This window comes from Sturnus vulgaris, chromosome 4 (genome assembly GCF_052056855.1).
Source record: "Sturnus vulgaris isolate bStuVul1 chromosome 4, bStuVul1.hap1, whole genome shotgun sequence".
In the NCBI taxonomy this organism is placed as follows: Eukaryota; Metazoa; Chordata; class Aves; order Passeriformes; family Sturnidae; genus Sturnus; species Sturnus vulgaris.
In genome coordinates this window covers 55,678,221-55,691,305 of record NC_142246.1, presented here as the reverse complement: position 1 = coordinate 55,691,305, position 13,085 = coordinate 55,678,221, and the positions used below count along the sequence as shown (strand labels likewise).

At 44.2% G+C, this 13,085-nt stretch overlaps 1 protein-coding gene across 19 annotated transcripts in view; it reads left to right on the top strand.

Moving 5' to 3' along the window:
* The window catches only part of ADGRL3 (adhesion G protein-coupled receptor L3), a 487,951-nt gene that overhangs the window by 411,877 nt on the left and 62,989 nt on the right, over nucleotides 1-13,085 (top strand). For 18 of the 19 annotated variants that reach the window (XR_015803337.1, XR_015803335.1, XR_015803336.1 and 15 more), the window contains 4 exons: nucleotides 320-528; nucleotides 1,206-1,382; nucleotides 10,486-10,695; nucleotides 11,192-11,412. Coding sequence is in view for 16 of the 19 variants with exons in the window: in XM_088164024.1 (XP_088020150.1) it covers nucleotides 320-528; nucleotides 1,206-1,382; nucleotides 10,486-10,695; nucleotides 11,192-11,412 (817 nt within the window). In the remaining 3 variants the exon portion in view is untranslated. The remainder of the gene's footprint in view (nucleotides 1-319; nucleotides 529-1,205; nucleotides 1,383-10,485; nucleotides 10,696-11,191; nucleotides 11,413-13,085) is intronic. The other variant, XM_088164013.1, reaches the window with a different exon arrangement.

Sequence of the window (13,085 nt, the reverse complement as noted above, 5' to 3'; positions counted from 1 at the left end):
GGCCTCTTTTTCCTGTAGGCAGTTACACCTACTGATGCCAAAAGTAAGCCCACCTTCTCTGTCTGTGTTCTGCTCATGTGTTTGCTTGTAAAAGTTTCTTTTGGAAGAGGCAGTTCTGCCCTTCTTATCCAAGTAATGCTTGTTGCACCTCTTGGTGCTCACTGGAATTGGCAAGAGGTGGGTTTTCATATGCCACATCCTGGTCTTTTCACATTTTCTCAGAGAAGTTTTGAAGTAAGAGAAGAGATTTGCAATCTATAAAAGAAAAAGCCACCCCAGTGATTCGACCTGGCTATCTAACCTCTTACCTCTCTTCTAGGTGAGATCAGGGTGGCTTTTGTGCTGTACAATAACCTGGGCACCTATCTCTCCACGGAGAATGCCAGCATGAAGTTGGGAACAGAAGCAATGTCAACCAATCACTCCGTCATTGTCAACTCCCCTGTCATCACGGCAGCAATAAATAAAGAGTTCAGCAATAAGGTTTACCTGGCTGATCCTGTGGTGTTTACTGTCAAGCACATCAAGGTGTGTGAGTTCAAAAAGCACTTCTCTTTTTTTTTGTCGGTTTCTGAAATGAAATTATGCAAAAGTTGGCTGCTGTGAGGCCCCCAGCAATCCTTGATTAGATTTTGAATTATACTTTTGTTCCTTTGTACTTTGTGTTATTTATGGAGAAGGTCTCTTTTACATTGCATTAATAAAAGTAAAGAAAGTGTCTCCTTTGAGCTGATGCCCATTGCTTGGTTGCTGACACGCATCATTCTGTAATTAAAAACTACCAATAAATTAGACTAGACCATAATATTATTTTATCATGGTGGCAGGGGATGTTAGAGGAAAGTGGAATTACAGTGAAAGAGGACAGCTAGTCCTCCTATTAGCCAAGCTCAGTCATTGCAAAAGTTGATTGCTTAAAGCAATTAATTTCTCTGCTCTGCAATGCAAATGAAGCAGTCTGGTTTTGAAGAGCTGGATTTAGTCAATGTCTGAAATTAATCAAGAACAAAGAATTAAGTTTGCATTAGCAAAGAGTGCAGCAACAATCTAACTTTCTCTGTATTGACAAGTAATACTTGATGTATAAACCACTGCTGATTATTTATCTAAAATTAAAGGGTGAGAGTTACAAAGAGCCTCAATAGCATTTAGAAATCTCTGAGAGCCTATCATTGTTACTGCATTTACTAATTTCTTCCCTGCAGCAGTCAGAAGAAAATTTTAACCCAAACTGTTCATTCTGGAGCTACACGAAGCGTACAATGACAGGATATTGGTCCACCCAGGGCTGTCGCCTCCTGACAACTAACAAGACACACACCACGTGCTCCTGCAACCACCTCACCAACTTTGCAGTCCTGATGGCACACGTGGAAGTTAAGGTAGGCATTGCAGATTCCCAGGCTGGCGATGCACTGGGCAGGAAAAGTGGTCAGTGTGTGGCACCATTTTGTTACCACTAATGGAGCTGAGAAAGGAATTTGCTGTGTGACAGTATCTCTGAAAGTAGAAACCATCTGTGTGAGTCTTCCTTCTGCTCTGTGGTGAAACAGGAAATAGTCACACCAATTCAAAGCCTGTCTTGGGCTCTTAGCATGGGCAGTTCTGAGCTGGGGATGGCGTTTAGCTGTTGCCATATCTTTTGCTAACTGGTGCAGAGCATCTCCTGGCTGGGTTCTTTCTCATTGGGTCCTCCCTGGGCCACCACGGGTTAGTGAGGTGGGGGGACAGAAGTGTGCAGTCTGCCTCGTGGGGCACAGGTTGGGTGCCCTGCTAGCAGCAGCTGCAGATGCGCTGCCACATGTGCTGGTGTGAGGTGCATGTGTAGAGCCAACAGTGTTTTCCTTCTTCCATCTAGGGGGAAAAATACATTGTCTGCATCTCACTGTGTGACAGAGAGATGCAGAGTGTGACACATGAGAGAGAATTCCATCCAGTACTCTCTTATGTAGACTGGGCATCCACTTGAGGCCAGTACATGACCAGCTGGTTCCCTTGCCTGCATTTATGTCCGTGGTGTAAATCTGGCTTTCCATATGACTAACCTCACTGGAGCTAAAGAAGTTAATACTGAAAGTAGATGTTCTTCATGGTAGCAGTGGTTTTGGGAGTGAAGCACTTTGGGATTTTACTCAAGAACAGGAGGATGGTTGAGATGCTGCTCCATTTCCTGAGCTGCCCTGGCTGTCTTTAGTTGAGAACGGTCTAAACTCTTGGAGAAAGAAGAGAAGGCCCTGATGCCCAAAAGATTTTGGCCTAGTCATTTTCTTCATTGTGGTGTCTCCATTTCATGTGCCTGGCACAGCAGCAAAATCCAGAGCTCTTAGCTAGATATGGAACTGGCATCTTCCATGCAGGCAGAACTTTTCAGAGTAACTTCGATGATAAGCATAACCACAAAAGCTATTATGGTTTTAAAACTACTTCTTCTCAAGTAGTCTTCCAGTGTCACTACTTTGTGTATCTTTGTTCCACTTAATAACCTGAAGAGGAATGTGAAGAGCTACAATAAAATATATATTAAATAAGCATCATGCATGACAAAAGCTCTGCAAAAAAAAGAAATGGGAGTCATGGGGCACATTTCCCACAACAGCTGGGTCCAGCTGAGAGGGACAGGATATATCTGTTCCTCCTGCAAGTTGCAGTAAAAACTTTATTCTGCAGAAGTCAGTCCTAGTCCAGGAAACATGCCATTAAATGTTTGTGTCATTGTCCTGGGAGATGTCTGAAGAAAGGGCCTATTCAGAGAACATATTTACAGGTTAATGGCATTCTGCAGTCCAGGTCTGGTTTTGCTAGTTTCCTACAACTGCTTGAATTTTCATAAGAAATGTGTGTTTGGCTCATTATCACCCACCTGGAATTAACAGAAATGCCTGAGTCGCTGAAGTCAGAGGCTGCAGCTGGGAAATGCAGATAGTGATCCACTCCACTGGTGTGAATGGGGGTGATCCCTCCTGAGTGGTGCAGACACAGCCTGGTGCTCAACCAGCCTTTTCTCAAACTGCAAATAGGTCAGCCTTGTCTGCACTTTCCATCCAAACCTCGTGAGAGAAGTGGAGCTGCTGTTATCTTGCAGGAAAAGTATATAAGACCCTTCCTCGCCCATGTTCATCCAGCAGGTTGGAAAGAGCTGCAGCTGGAAGCTTCCCGAGTACCAAGCCAGCGTGCTATTAGCTAGTGGCTGTTTCTGGGTGTTAACAAGTGCCCTCAAGACTTTCAGGTCATGTTTTATCATTTGGCTGCAGCCAAAGTACCATTGCTGTAAGAGCCAAATTGGCTCCACTTTGTTGACTGTGATACAACCAGACAGCTTCCTGGCATGTCCACTTCAGTGATCATCCTGGCCTGAGGGCAAAGGCAGGGCAGGGTTTTCTCCCACATAGCACAGACACATATTTCAGATATAAATATGCAAACTTTTGCAGCTTGTCCCGCCAGCTGCTTGTCACCTTGCTCTTCCTGGTGGCCCTGTCTCGCTCCATGGTGGAGCTGACCATGTGGCTCTTGGCATAGAAGGTGGCTTGTATGACATTCCTTATGCTGTTGTAATGAGTTGATTTTAAAGTCTTGGCAGCACAATACCTGCTGGTTTGGAGAAGTGGAGGTGTAACAACAAATAGGGGTTGTTGTCATTCATTGATTCATGCTCACTGCTGACAGATGTGCTTTTGGGCCATTTTTTTATCTCGTGGCTGGTTCAAAAAGGCATTCCTTGGTCATTCCAAGTTCTTGGAGGTGGAATGATCCTTGGGGAAATGATATTCTGTGCTTCTGCAAGACCTCTTACATCAGTGTTCTGGCAATGACCAGGATCTCTAAAAAAGACTGTTATACACACAGCAATTAATAATATTCTGGGAGTTTTGCAACGGAAACTATTTTCTCCTGTGATTGAGATTTGTAGTTTCCTGACTTCAGTTGTTTGAATTTTTGGATCCATAGGGAACATCCTTTAGTGTAAGGAGTGCTGTGGAGCACCCTGCCTAATGAGACTGAGCACTGGGCATCATGGGGAGCAGATATCCTAGTCCTGCTCTTTAATCAAAAACCAGCACCAATTTGACAAGTGTCACATCTGCTGGTGAATGATCTTCCTGCCTGGTAGCATGGCACAAGGGCGTGTTCTCCAGAGGGGATCTCAGTGGCTGCTCTGTGAGTTCTGGGCTATGGTTTAATTATAAGCAGAGTGTGTGTGGCAAGGTGGAGCTGGAAGGTAGTGCTGCTGAGGAGAGGTGATTGATGGCCATCTGGCTCTCCAGCATGAAAAAGCAATATGTCTTTGTCCAAAGGGACAGAAAATGCCACCAGCTGACCATGGCAGCAGGGATTTATTGGTGTGCTTGAAGAATAGAAGTTGCTGGGATGAATTCTCATCTGACTAGGACAGTACCTGATTAAGAGGAGATTTTAATTTGAAGATGCTTTCTGCCTGTTAAAATAAGTCGGGCTCAGAGTTTCTTATTCACCCACTGGGGTAAAACAACAGTGTCCAAGACCAAGGGTTGGCCGTGCACACAAGCAGGATGCATAACTGCTGGGAAGAGCAGTGGACCCTCACCTGCAGGTCCCCCTCCAGCCACTGTCTACAAAAATGTGGTGACTTCCATGCTGTGGAACAAAGCCCATTGTTAAATAAGCCATCCTACCTATGTAATTGCTGTAGAATTATTCAAAATTTACAAGTTGTTTTTCATAAGCTTGTGCTTTGCATCATACTAATTATAGCAGATGCATCTTAAATGTATCATGGGAAAATTATACAGCCAGAAAACAAGTTCAGAGCTGGTGGGAAAATGCAATTTAAAAAAGCCACCCAAACCAGAATAAGCAAAGGTACCCCCCGGGTAGATAAATGTTGCTTATCAGTATGTAACGAGTGCCAGATCTTACTCTTCTTTTTTAGATACAGATAGAAAGGAGGAAAAAAAGAAAGGTGTTTTGACTGTTGCAATTCATAGGACAGTTTCAGGTGTTTTTCTTTATCACAAACATGTTCCACTGTGCTAATTATTTGAGGAGTGGAAGCATAAGGCAAACTAAGGAGAGAAAGGAATAAAAATACGTGAAGTCTAAATGGAATGTAGCGGTCCATTGCCTAAAGCAGTACCGGAGCAAGCTGGGGTTATTGCAGGCTGATCCTATGTTCTAAACTTCATGTGCAAGCCACATAGCTCACACTGGCAAGAAAGATTTCCCAGAAACTCACATTTCTGGCTGGGTGGATGGCTACACTGAGTTTGGCACAACTGCTGTAGCTCATTTCTTGGGTTGGAGATGCCATGTGAGTAATCAGAGCTGCCTAAACCCAGCCATCATGGGACAGCAGGATGATGGATGCAATTATTATTCCTAATTATTATTCCTCACCTCCTCTCCACGACCAAATCTCACCTCAGCTGCCTCTCAGACTTAAAATGGCTGCTGCTTCTGGCAGTTGCTGGAAGGCCATTGCATTTTTGGGGTGAAGTTTGTGGGAGAGAGTTCTGCTGGAAGGCCTTTATCTGGCTGAGAAAGGCAGAAGAGGAGGAAGCTTATCTGTGTTGCCCATGCAGAATATGAAGGCAGCTTTGTGGACTGAGGCAAGGAGAGAAGAGGTGACAAAACCACCTTGTAGGAATGCTCACTGATTTCAGTCTTACTGTGAATGGCCAAAGTCAGAAGACAGTAATGCTGCACGGGGCTTCAGGTGGGAATTTTGCTCTCTTTATTCCTGAGTTAGGACCTGATGGTGCCAATGATGGCATCACCTTTGCAGAGCCCAGAGGGGATGCGTACCAGGTCCATGGGTGCTGTATTCACTGTGGAGCACAGCTGCCTATCTCCCTTGGTGTGCATCCTGAGGGAAGATGGAGAGGATGGATGCTAAAGCAAAGGGATCCCCCAGCTTGTATTCCTCTTGGCCACAGAAGGGGAAAAGCTCCCTTAAAACTTCTCATGCCTTCATAGCCACAGCAGGTGATGACTTTTGCCAGCTCGGACACACTTCAGGAATCCTTGGGGTTTCCTCCCAGTCCATATACCCCAGCTGGTGCTTTTGACACATCTACAAAACCATCTGCCTCTTTAGTAGCCCTTTGCACATAGCCACAAAGCATTACAGCCAGGTCATAGCAGTAAATCCTCTCTCATCACCAGCGATAGGGGAAGAAGGGCAGAGAGACCCCACACGGCCTCAAAGAGCTACAAATCCAAGAAGCAGCATCAGCAATGCACAGAAGTTCAAACCTGTCCCACTTGGGTCTCTGCCCAGCCCAGCACTCTGCCAGCTCCCACCAGGCACCAAGTGGTCATATTTGAGCTAGTTGATGACATTCTGTTTTTATTTACTGCTTGCTTATTCTTCCACCCCCAAAGATATTACTTCTTCCATTCCTGGAGGGACAGATTAGGCAAAGGAATGTGTCCTTTGCTGCTGGCAGCTTGGTTTGGCTGCTGTTTTCTTCTACTGATGCTTTTAATAAGGGAGGAAATGGCTGTTCATCTCAGGGAGAGCCATTCTGTCATACACTGACATTCCCAGGGATTTGTTTTTATTAGCTCAGCCTGGTGTACAGGCACTGCCAGAGCTGCTCATTGATTTTCCCAGCCTGGATAATATCGGGGCTGCCTGCTCACCCTGCTGTGGTTGCTACCAGTGTTCCTGTAACTCCTCCTGCACAAATCCCCATCAGCACTCTCCCTCTTAGTGCTCTTGGCCTCAATGGAACAAAACCAGGTCTTTATTCCAAAGCAGAGACATCTCCTTTCACTGGGCTTTAGGTTGAGTTCATACCTAAATCATAAATATAAAACATACTTAGCATAGCATAGAAACCCTGCCAATTAAGTGTGTTGTTTTATTTTTTTCAATTACTCAGTAAGTTGTTCCTGTGCTGGAAATTATCTGTGTGTCAGCTTATTCTGTGAAGCAAGTGCAGCTTAATGGTAACAAACCTCAGTGTCTTGTATGCTGTGCCATGTAGCACCAGTCTGGAGAGCCATGGTGCATTGGGAAAGCAGTTTTTGGTTGATGCTGTCACAAAATTGTTTCTTGGACTGATATCTGGTATTTCTCATGGGCTCTTCTGGTTGTCCAAGTATTTGGGAGTATCACTGAGAAGCAAGAGGTGACTGTTGTTGATACACTGGTGGTCTCAGATGTATGCTGCATGCTTTAGAGACTCTAGGGCTTTCAATGTGCTGGAAAAATCTCTCTAGGGATCTTCTGGGAATGGCAGATCCCAGAGGGTCATGGTCAGTGGCACAGAGTCCAGTTAGACCTGAGCAGGGAGATCAGACCAGAGCTCCACTGGTGGTCCCTTCCAATCTTCACCATGCTGTGATTCAGTGGTTACCAGGCATATCAAAGCTGTTTTATCCTCAGTCAAGGAGTTTTGAACAGTGCTGGACAGGGTAAAGAGAAGATTTTCTCTCCTTGCAGTTTTCTGGTTAAAAGACCAGGCCTGAAGGCTGAGACCTACATACAAAATCCTGGTGTGCCCTGTATCGTATTTAACTCTTGAACTCCAACTCTGTAAGCCGGGTTATGCTGCTCCTTGTTTGTCACACAGCAATCAGGTGATGGCAAGGAAAAGCTCATGGCATTGGTTGAGGTCACCACTATTGTTCCTTTCCCCATATTATTCTGATTGCTGTAACAGTGCAGTAATTTACAAGTTTCAGTCTCCAGCAAAAGGCAACTTGCTTTTTGTTGTACTTGCTGTGTACAAGCTCTGGATGTGCCTGCCCTGAGGGAGCAGTTGGCACTGCCATGGGAAGGATGCCAGTGCTTATCAAGTCTTCCTTGATCCATTGGCTCTGCAGTAGCGCCTGAAATTGGGCATCCCAAACAGGCTGGAATGTACCCAGCCTTTAAAATTCAGCTCACTTCTTCTCTTGGACTTTACTAGAAAAGCTACAAATTCATATTTTTTTCCCCTGAGGTGTTCTAAAATTGCTCTTGTTCCCAGTTTATTGTTATTATTCCTTTCTGTTTGTTCTATGTGTTTGTAGAGTTTGGGGAGGGAGTTTGTAATTTTATGGAGAAGTTGTTTTTATGGTTGTTTCCCAGCACTCTAGGGATGAGTGTTATGTACATAAAATCAGTATTATCTTTACAATTAATATTAAAAAGAAAAGCAGTAAGATAATAATAATAATAATAGTGATAATAATAATACAGTAATGAAGCATGTTTATTGCTAAGCGTGGTGAGCTTTTTGGGCAAGCAGCTCTTCCCTGAAGAAGACAAAAAACCTAGATAGTAGGATCTCTCTCCAAGAGCAAAATCACCTGTAATTCCTGCATCACATCTTAAATCCAGCAGTTGTGGTATTGTGATAAGAGGTGCAGCAGCTGGGACCTGTGAGACTTAGCTAGTGGGAGAAACCCTTGGAGAATTTTCCCTGCACCATGCTAAATTTGTCTTCAGGTGAATGAATCTGGCCATATCTGGGTGGGGTGCATGCATCTGACCAAAGTCTGCCTGGTTTCTGTCTCCCTGCATCCACCTGCATTAGCTGCCTTGTCCTGTTGCCCAGCCCAAGAGCTCTTGGTCCATTCAGCCTGGCAGGCCAGTCTAATCAGATGAGGGCTTGTTCAGGGAGATGTTCTCCTGCCATTCCCCTGCAGCCTCAGACAAAAGAAAGAATGATTTGCAAGGTGCAAGGTTTGCATTAACATTTTTCTGCAGAGTTAAGAGGGATGGATGAGCAGGAATGACACTGAGATAAAGCAATGTGCAGCTGCCAGGGAAATGATGTGCTTCATCTTGTCAGGTTTCTGGGTGCTGCTGGATGAGCTGGCTGGAATAGGCATTTCTGTCATGAGCTACAGAAAGCACACAATGATTTCTTGTCTCCCTGTTGGACCTCTAGTTCCTTAGGCATTGGAAATAGTGAGAAAGAGATGCAAGGGAGCTTGGGCAAAGGAGCCCTCCATCTCACCACCTCCGAGTCTTCCTTGCATGGAAGGGGTGGAGCAGAGAATCACTCCCCATCTTTCATTATCATTTGATGCCTATCACTCATGCTGGTAAAGCCAAAGAGCTGTAAAGTTTGAGATGTTTCTTGGGGTCGGGTTCCGACGTAGCAGAGCGTATATAGGGAAAGGCCTGATAATTGATGTGGCTTTATCATTGGCAAACAGGTAAAGAAAATTGATAAATTAATCACTTTTTCCCTCCATCTGTCATAATCTTTTATCTCATGGAGAGAAAAATGTTTCCACTTTGCCCTGGCTTTTTGAAGTGTGACACTATTGTATTTGCCAGCCTACATAATGCCCAAGTCATCGAAATGCCAGAAATGGTGGAGGATGTGATTATCATTTGTAACAACCTGGTGGACCACAGAAATGGGCTTTGAGCTGCTGTGGTCTTTGTGAAATGCCCCTAGAGATTTCCAGCCAGTCTTTTCCCCAGCTCATTGACTCTAACCACTTGCACCCAAGCAGTCATCTCGTGACTCACCCTGTATTTCTTGTGTTTTATTTACATTTTGCTAAGTAATGATACCTATAATTTCACCACGTCTGGTGGAAGCTTAGGGGTTGCAGGCAAGTTTTACAGCCTGAATAAGGAAGAAGGTGGTGGGGATACTCTGACCAGGAGGGTCTCTCACGTCCCTTCTCTTTTTGTGAGGGACATGCAGTGTAAGCTCAGGAGCAATGCAGCAGTGTTTTGTCAGCAGAGCCAAGGCTCACATATCAGGATATGAGCCTCACACAAAACTTTGTGGCCTAGCTTTGCACTGGCTTTGTTTGTACATCCATGTTAAAAGTTCATGGCAGGGAATCAGTAACTTTCCAGACTGTCTTAAAATCACTGTTCTGTTACAGTTTAAAAGCAAATTCGCGTTAAAAAGGTTTGTCTTTTTTTTTTTCTGGGTAATGTTCTTGGGATCAATCTGACTTCCCAGGAGTTCTAAAATATAACTCCAGGGTTTGAAAAAGAAAAATCAAACTTCCTTTCTCCTTCCCTTGTGGAAAAAAATAAATAAAATTAAGCAATCTCTTTCTTTCTAAAGCTTCCAAGTTCATACATCTCTGAACATTTAAGGAGAGTCTTTTTTCACTGTTGGCAAATGGTTGTAATAGACTTGCAGTTGTTGGACATGATGTTGTTAGCATGAAATGCTTTTTTACACTCGAATCACTCTGTTCAATGGTTCTTTATACCGTGTGTCCAGGCACTGCTTTGCCACGCTTGTGCAAGATTGAGCTGCATGCAAGACCAGCTCTGATACCTCTGTATTTTCATCAACAGCACTATGTTTATGCAAAGTTTTGGGGTCTGAGTCTGTTCAGGGCACCTGCAGCTTGCAGTACACTTTGGAGTCTGTGTTTCAGGTTACAGCTATCTCGCTGCAGGGTGCAAGTTTAGGTCCATTTAATGTTTTTGGTACTGGTGCCTTGTGGCACAGACAACCTTACTCTGTGGTCGGGATGCATTAGAAGTCATGCATCATGCAACTGATGAGATTTTTTTCGTTTTACCTTCAGCACAGTGATGCAGTCCACGACCTGCTCCTGGACTTCATCACGTGGGTTGGCATCCTGCTTTCACTGGTCTGCCTCCTGATCTGCATCTTCACCTTCTGCTTCTTCCGTGGGCTGCAGAGCGACCGCAACACAATCCACAAGAACTTGTGCATCAGCCTCTTCGTGGCAGAGCTCCTCTTCCTCATCGGCATCAACCGGACTGACCAGCCGGTAAGAGACAAAGCCCTTTCTGCTTCTGTCACAGGCTCCTGTCTCAGTGCATCTGCCCAGTGAGAAACATTCCAGCACCGTCTTCATTCCACACACGAGTCCTCACGGGGCTGGGCCCCCAGCTGATAACTGGGACTCACATGCTGATGTCTGCTGTGATTTCAGGGGCTGTATGTGTGCTGCTTGTCAATAATGTGTGTGTATGTTTAATAAGCAGGTTGTAAAACGCAGCTTATACCATGTACATCTTCATGTGTTTATTTGCCTGATTGTGTATGTGGCTACCTTTCTATCTTTTAATATCATTTATATATGCAAATATGTATCTGTTTTGAAACAATTCACACATGTTTTCCAAGTGAAAAGAAAGTTCTTCCTTTGGAGAGGGAAGAACACTCTCACTTTTATTAAGCCTCCAAGTAAGAGTACTCCTGACTGTTGTATTAATGAATCATGGTACAAACACCTTCCCTTGCTCTTTTCAATCCTCTCGCAGATTGCCTGTGCCGTCTTTGCTGCCCTCCTGCACTTCTTCTTCCTGGCAGCTTTCACCTGGATGTTCCTGGAGGGGGTGCAGCTCTACATCATGCTGGTGGAGGTTTTTGAGAGCGAGCACTCCCGGAGGAAGTATTTCTATTTGGTGGGGTACGGCATGCCTGCGCTGATCGTGGCCGTGTCGGCAGCAGTGGACTACCGGAGCTACGGCACGGACAAAGTGTGAGTGACCTTGGCACTGCCTGGACCTCCTCGGGAGAGATGGCAGTGGGGGCAACAGAAGGATGTGGGGAGCCCAGAGGGTTTGTTCAGGCAGAGCTCAGCATGCCTTGCCTTATCTCTGTGTTTCTTGCAGGACAAATTCCCCACTATGAAATGATTTGCAAAGGTATTTTCTAGGGAAGTCAGTTGAGGAAAATTTTGTCACATCATTGCATAACATTAGCAGAGGTGACTGTCCCGAGTCTCAGCTTGGTACTATATCAGTAAGATCCTCCTTCTCTATCCAAAGATTATTTCTTATTTGGATGAAGATACTGCTTTCTTCCTCTTTTTTTTTTTTAACTGTTCTATCAAATTTACAGAGCCTGCAGGCAAAATAGGTGGTGACTGTGGAGTGCATTCGACTCTTTGCAAATCAGAACAGCTATATCATTTATCATTATGAATATTCTTAAGTGTTTTCAACATTGCTGAAGCTGGTATGAAAGCACAAGTTAGATTATCATGCAACAGTCTCTAATGGAAAACAAGGGGAAGATTGAGCCTTTGATTCTCTTTGCCATCTTTGCTGCAATGGGATTAATAGTGTGTTTTTATTGACCTTTTTTTCCTTCCCTTGTCAGTCTGCCTTTCCAGTCTCACTTTAAGTGAGTTAAGGGCCCAGTATGAAGGCATATATAGCAATGAGCTATGATTGTGAAGCTCTTTTTTAGCATAGATTGGGGCAGTCCATGGCAGCATTTGATCTTCTGTTAGGTTCAACTGCAGATTTTTTTGCCTGAAACCTTATTAGTATATATGAACCTTTATTACTTGAAAAAGCAGATCTGTAGAGCAGTGGAGCTGCTCATGATCCATTACCATGCCAGCAGGCAGGCTTGGATCCCAGATGGATATTTGTGTTGTGTTCCTCCCATGAGTAGGAGAGCAGCGACCTGAATTTATATAAATGTCACGCTTTGTGGAAAGGAAAGGAAATGGCCCACACAGATAAGGGTAGGAGGGTGTAAGTTTTTAAGGATCTCTGTGAATTTATCCAAAGTAGTTTGACTGATTTTTACAGGCCTAGAGGGCAAAGAATAAGTAACACAACAGCTGATTGCCATTTTTGAAGATTTTTCCATCAGTTGCCACCTGCTTTCTGCCCCAACAAGCTCTTCTATTCACTCCCCCTCTTGAGCATTATATAAGCACCTATTGAATCAGGTATGGAAACAGTTTGCCTTGTCCTTTCAGATAAATTTATTCCTAACTATGGTGTTTCTGTGAAGGACATAGTTCCCCACAGTGGCCTACATTGGGCACTCAAATGTATTCCAGCTGTCTGGAAAGTCAGTTTCTGCATATCTGCCATTGCTGGAGCACTAACCCGTCCAGTTTGCAGTTTCCACAATGTTCACCCTTTGGCTTTTGCAAATGGTTCTTGGGTGCCCAAATGTTTCCATGGCATGGAAGATACAGGCAGAAAGTTTGGCTGAAATTCACTGAAGGCGAACACTTCACTATCTTGGCATTGAAGAGGCAGCAGTCCTGTGTGTGTGCCAATAAAATATGTCTCCCTCCCCACAGCACGAAGTGGTATTTTTAATGATTAAACATGTATATGTAATATTTTGCAAATAAATATTTACAGAGATTTGCAAATCTAAAATATTTATTTATAATTTTTAATT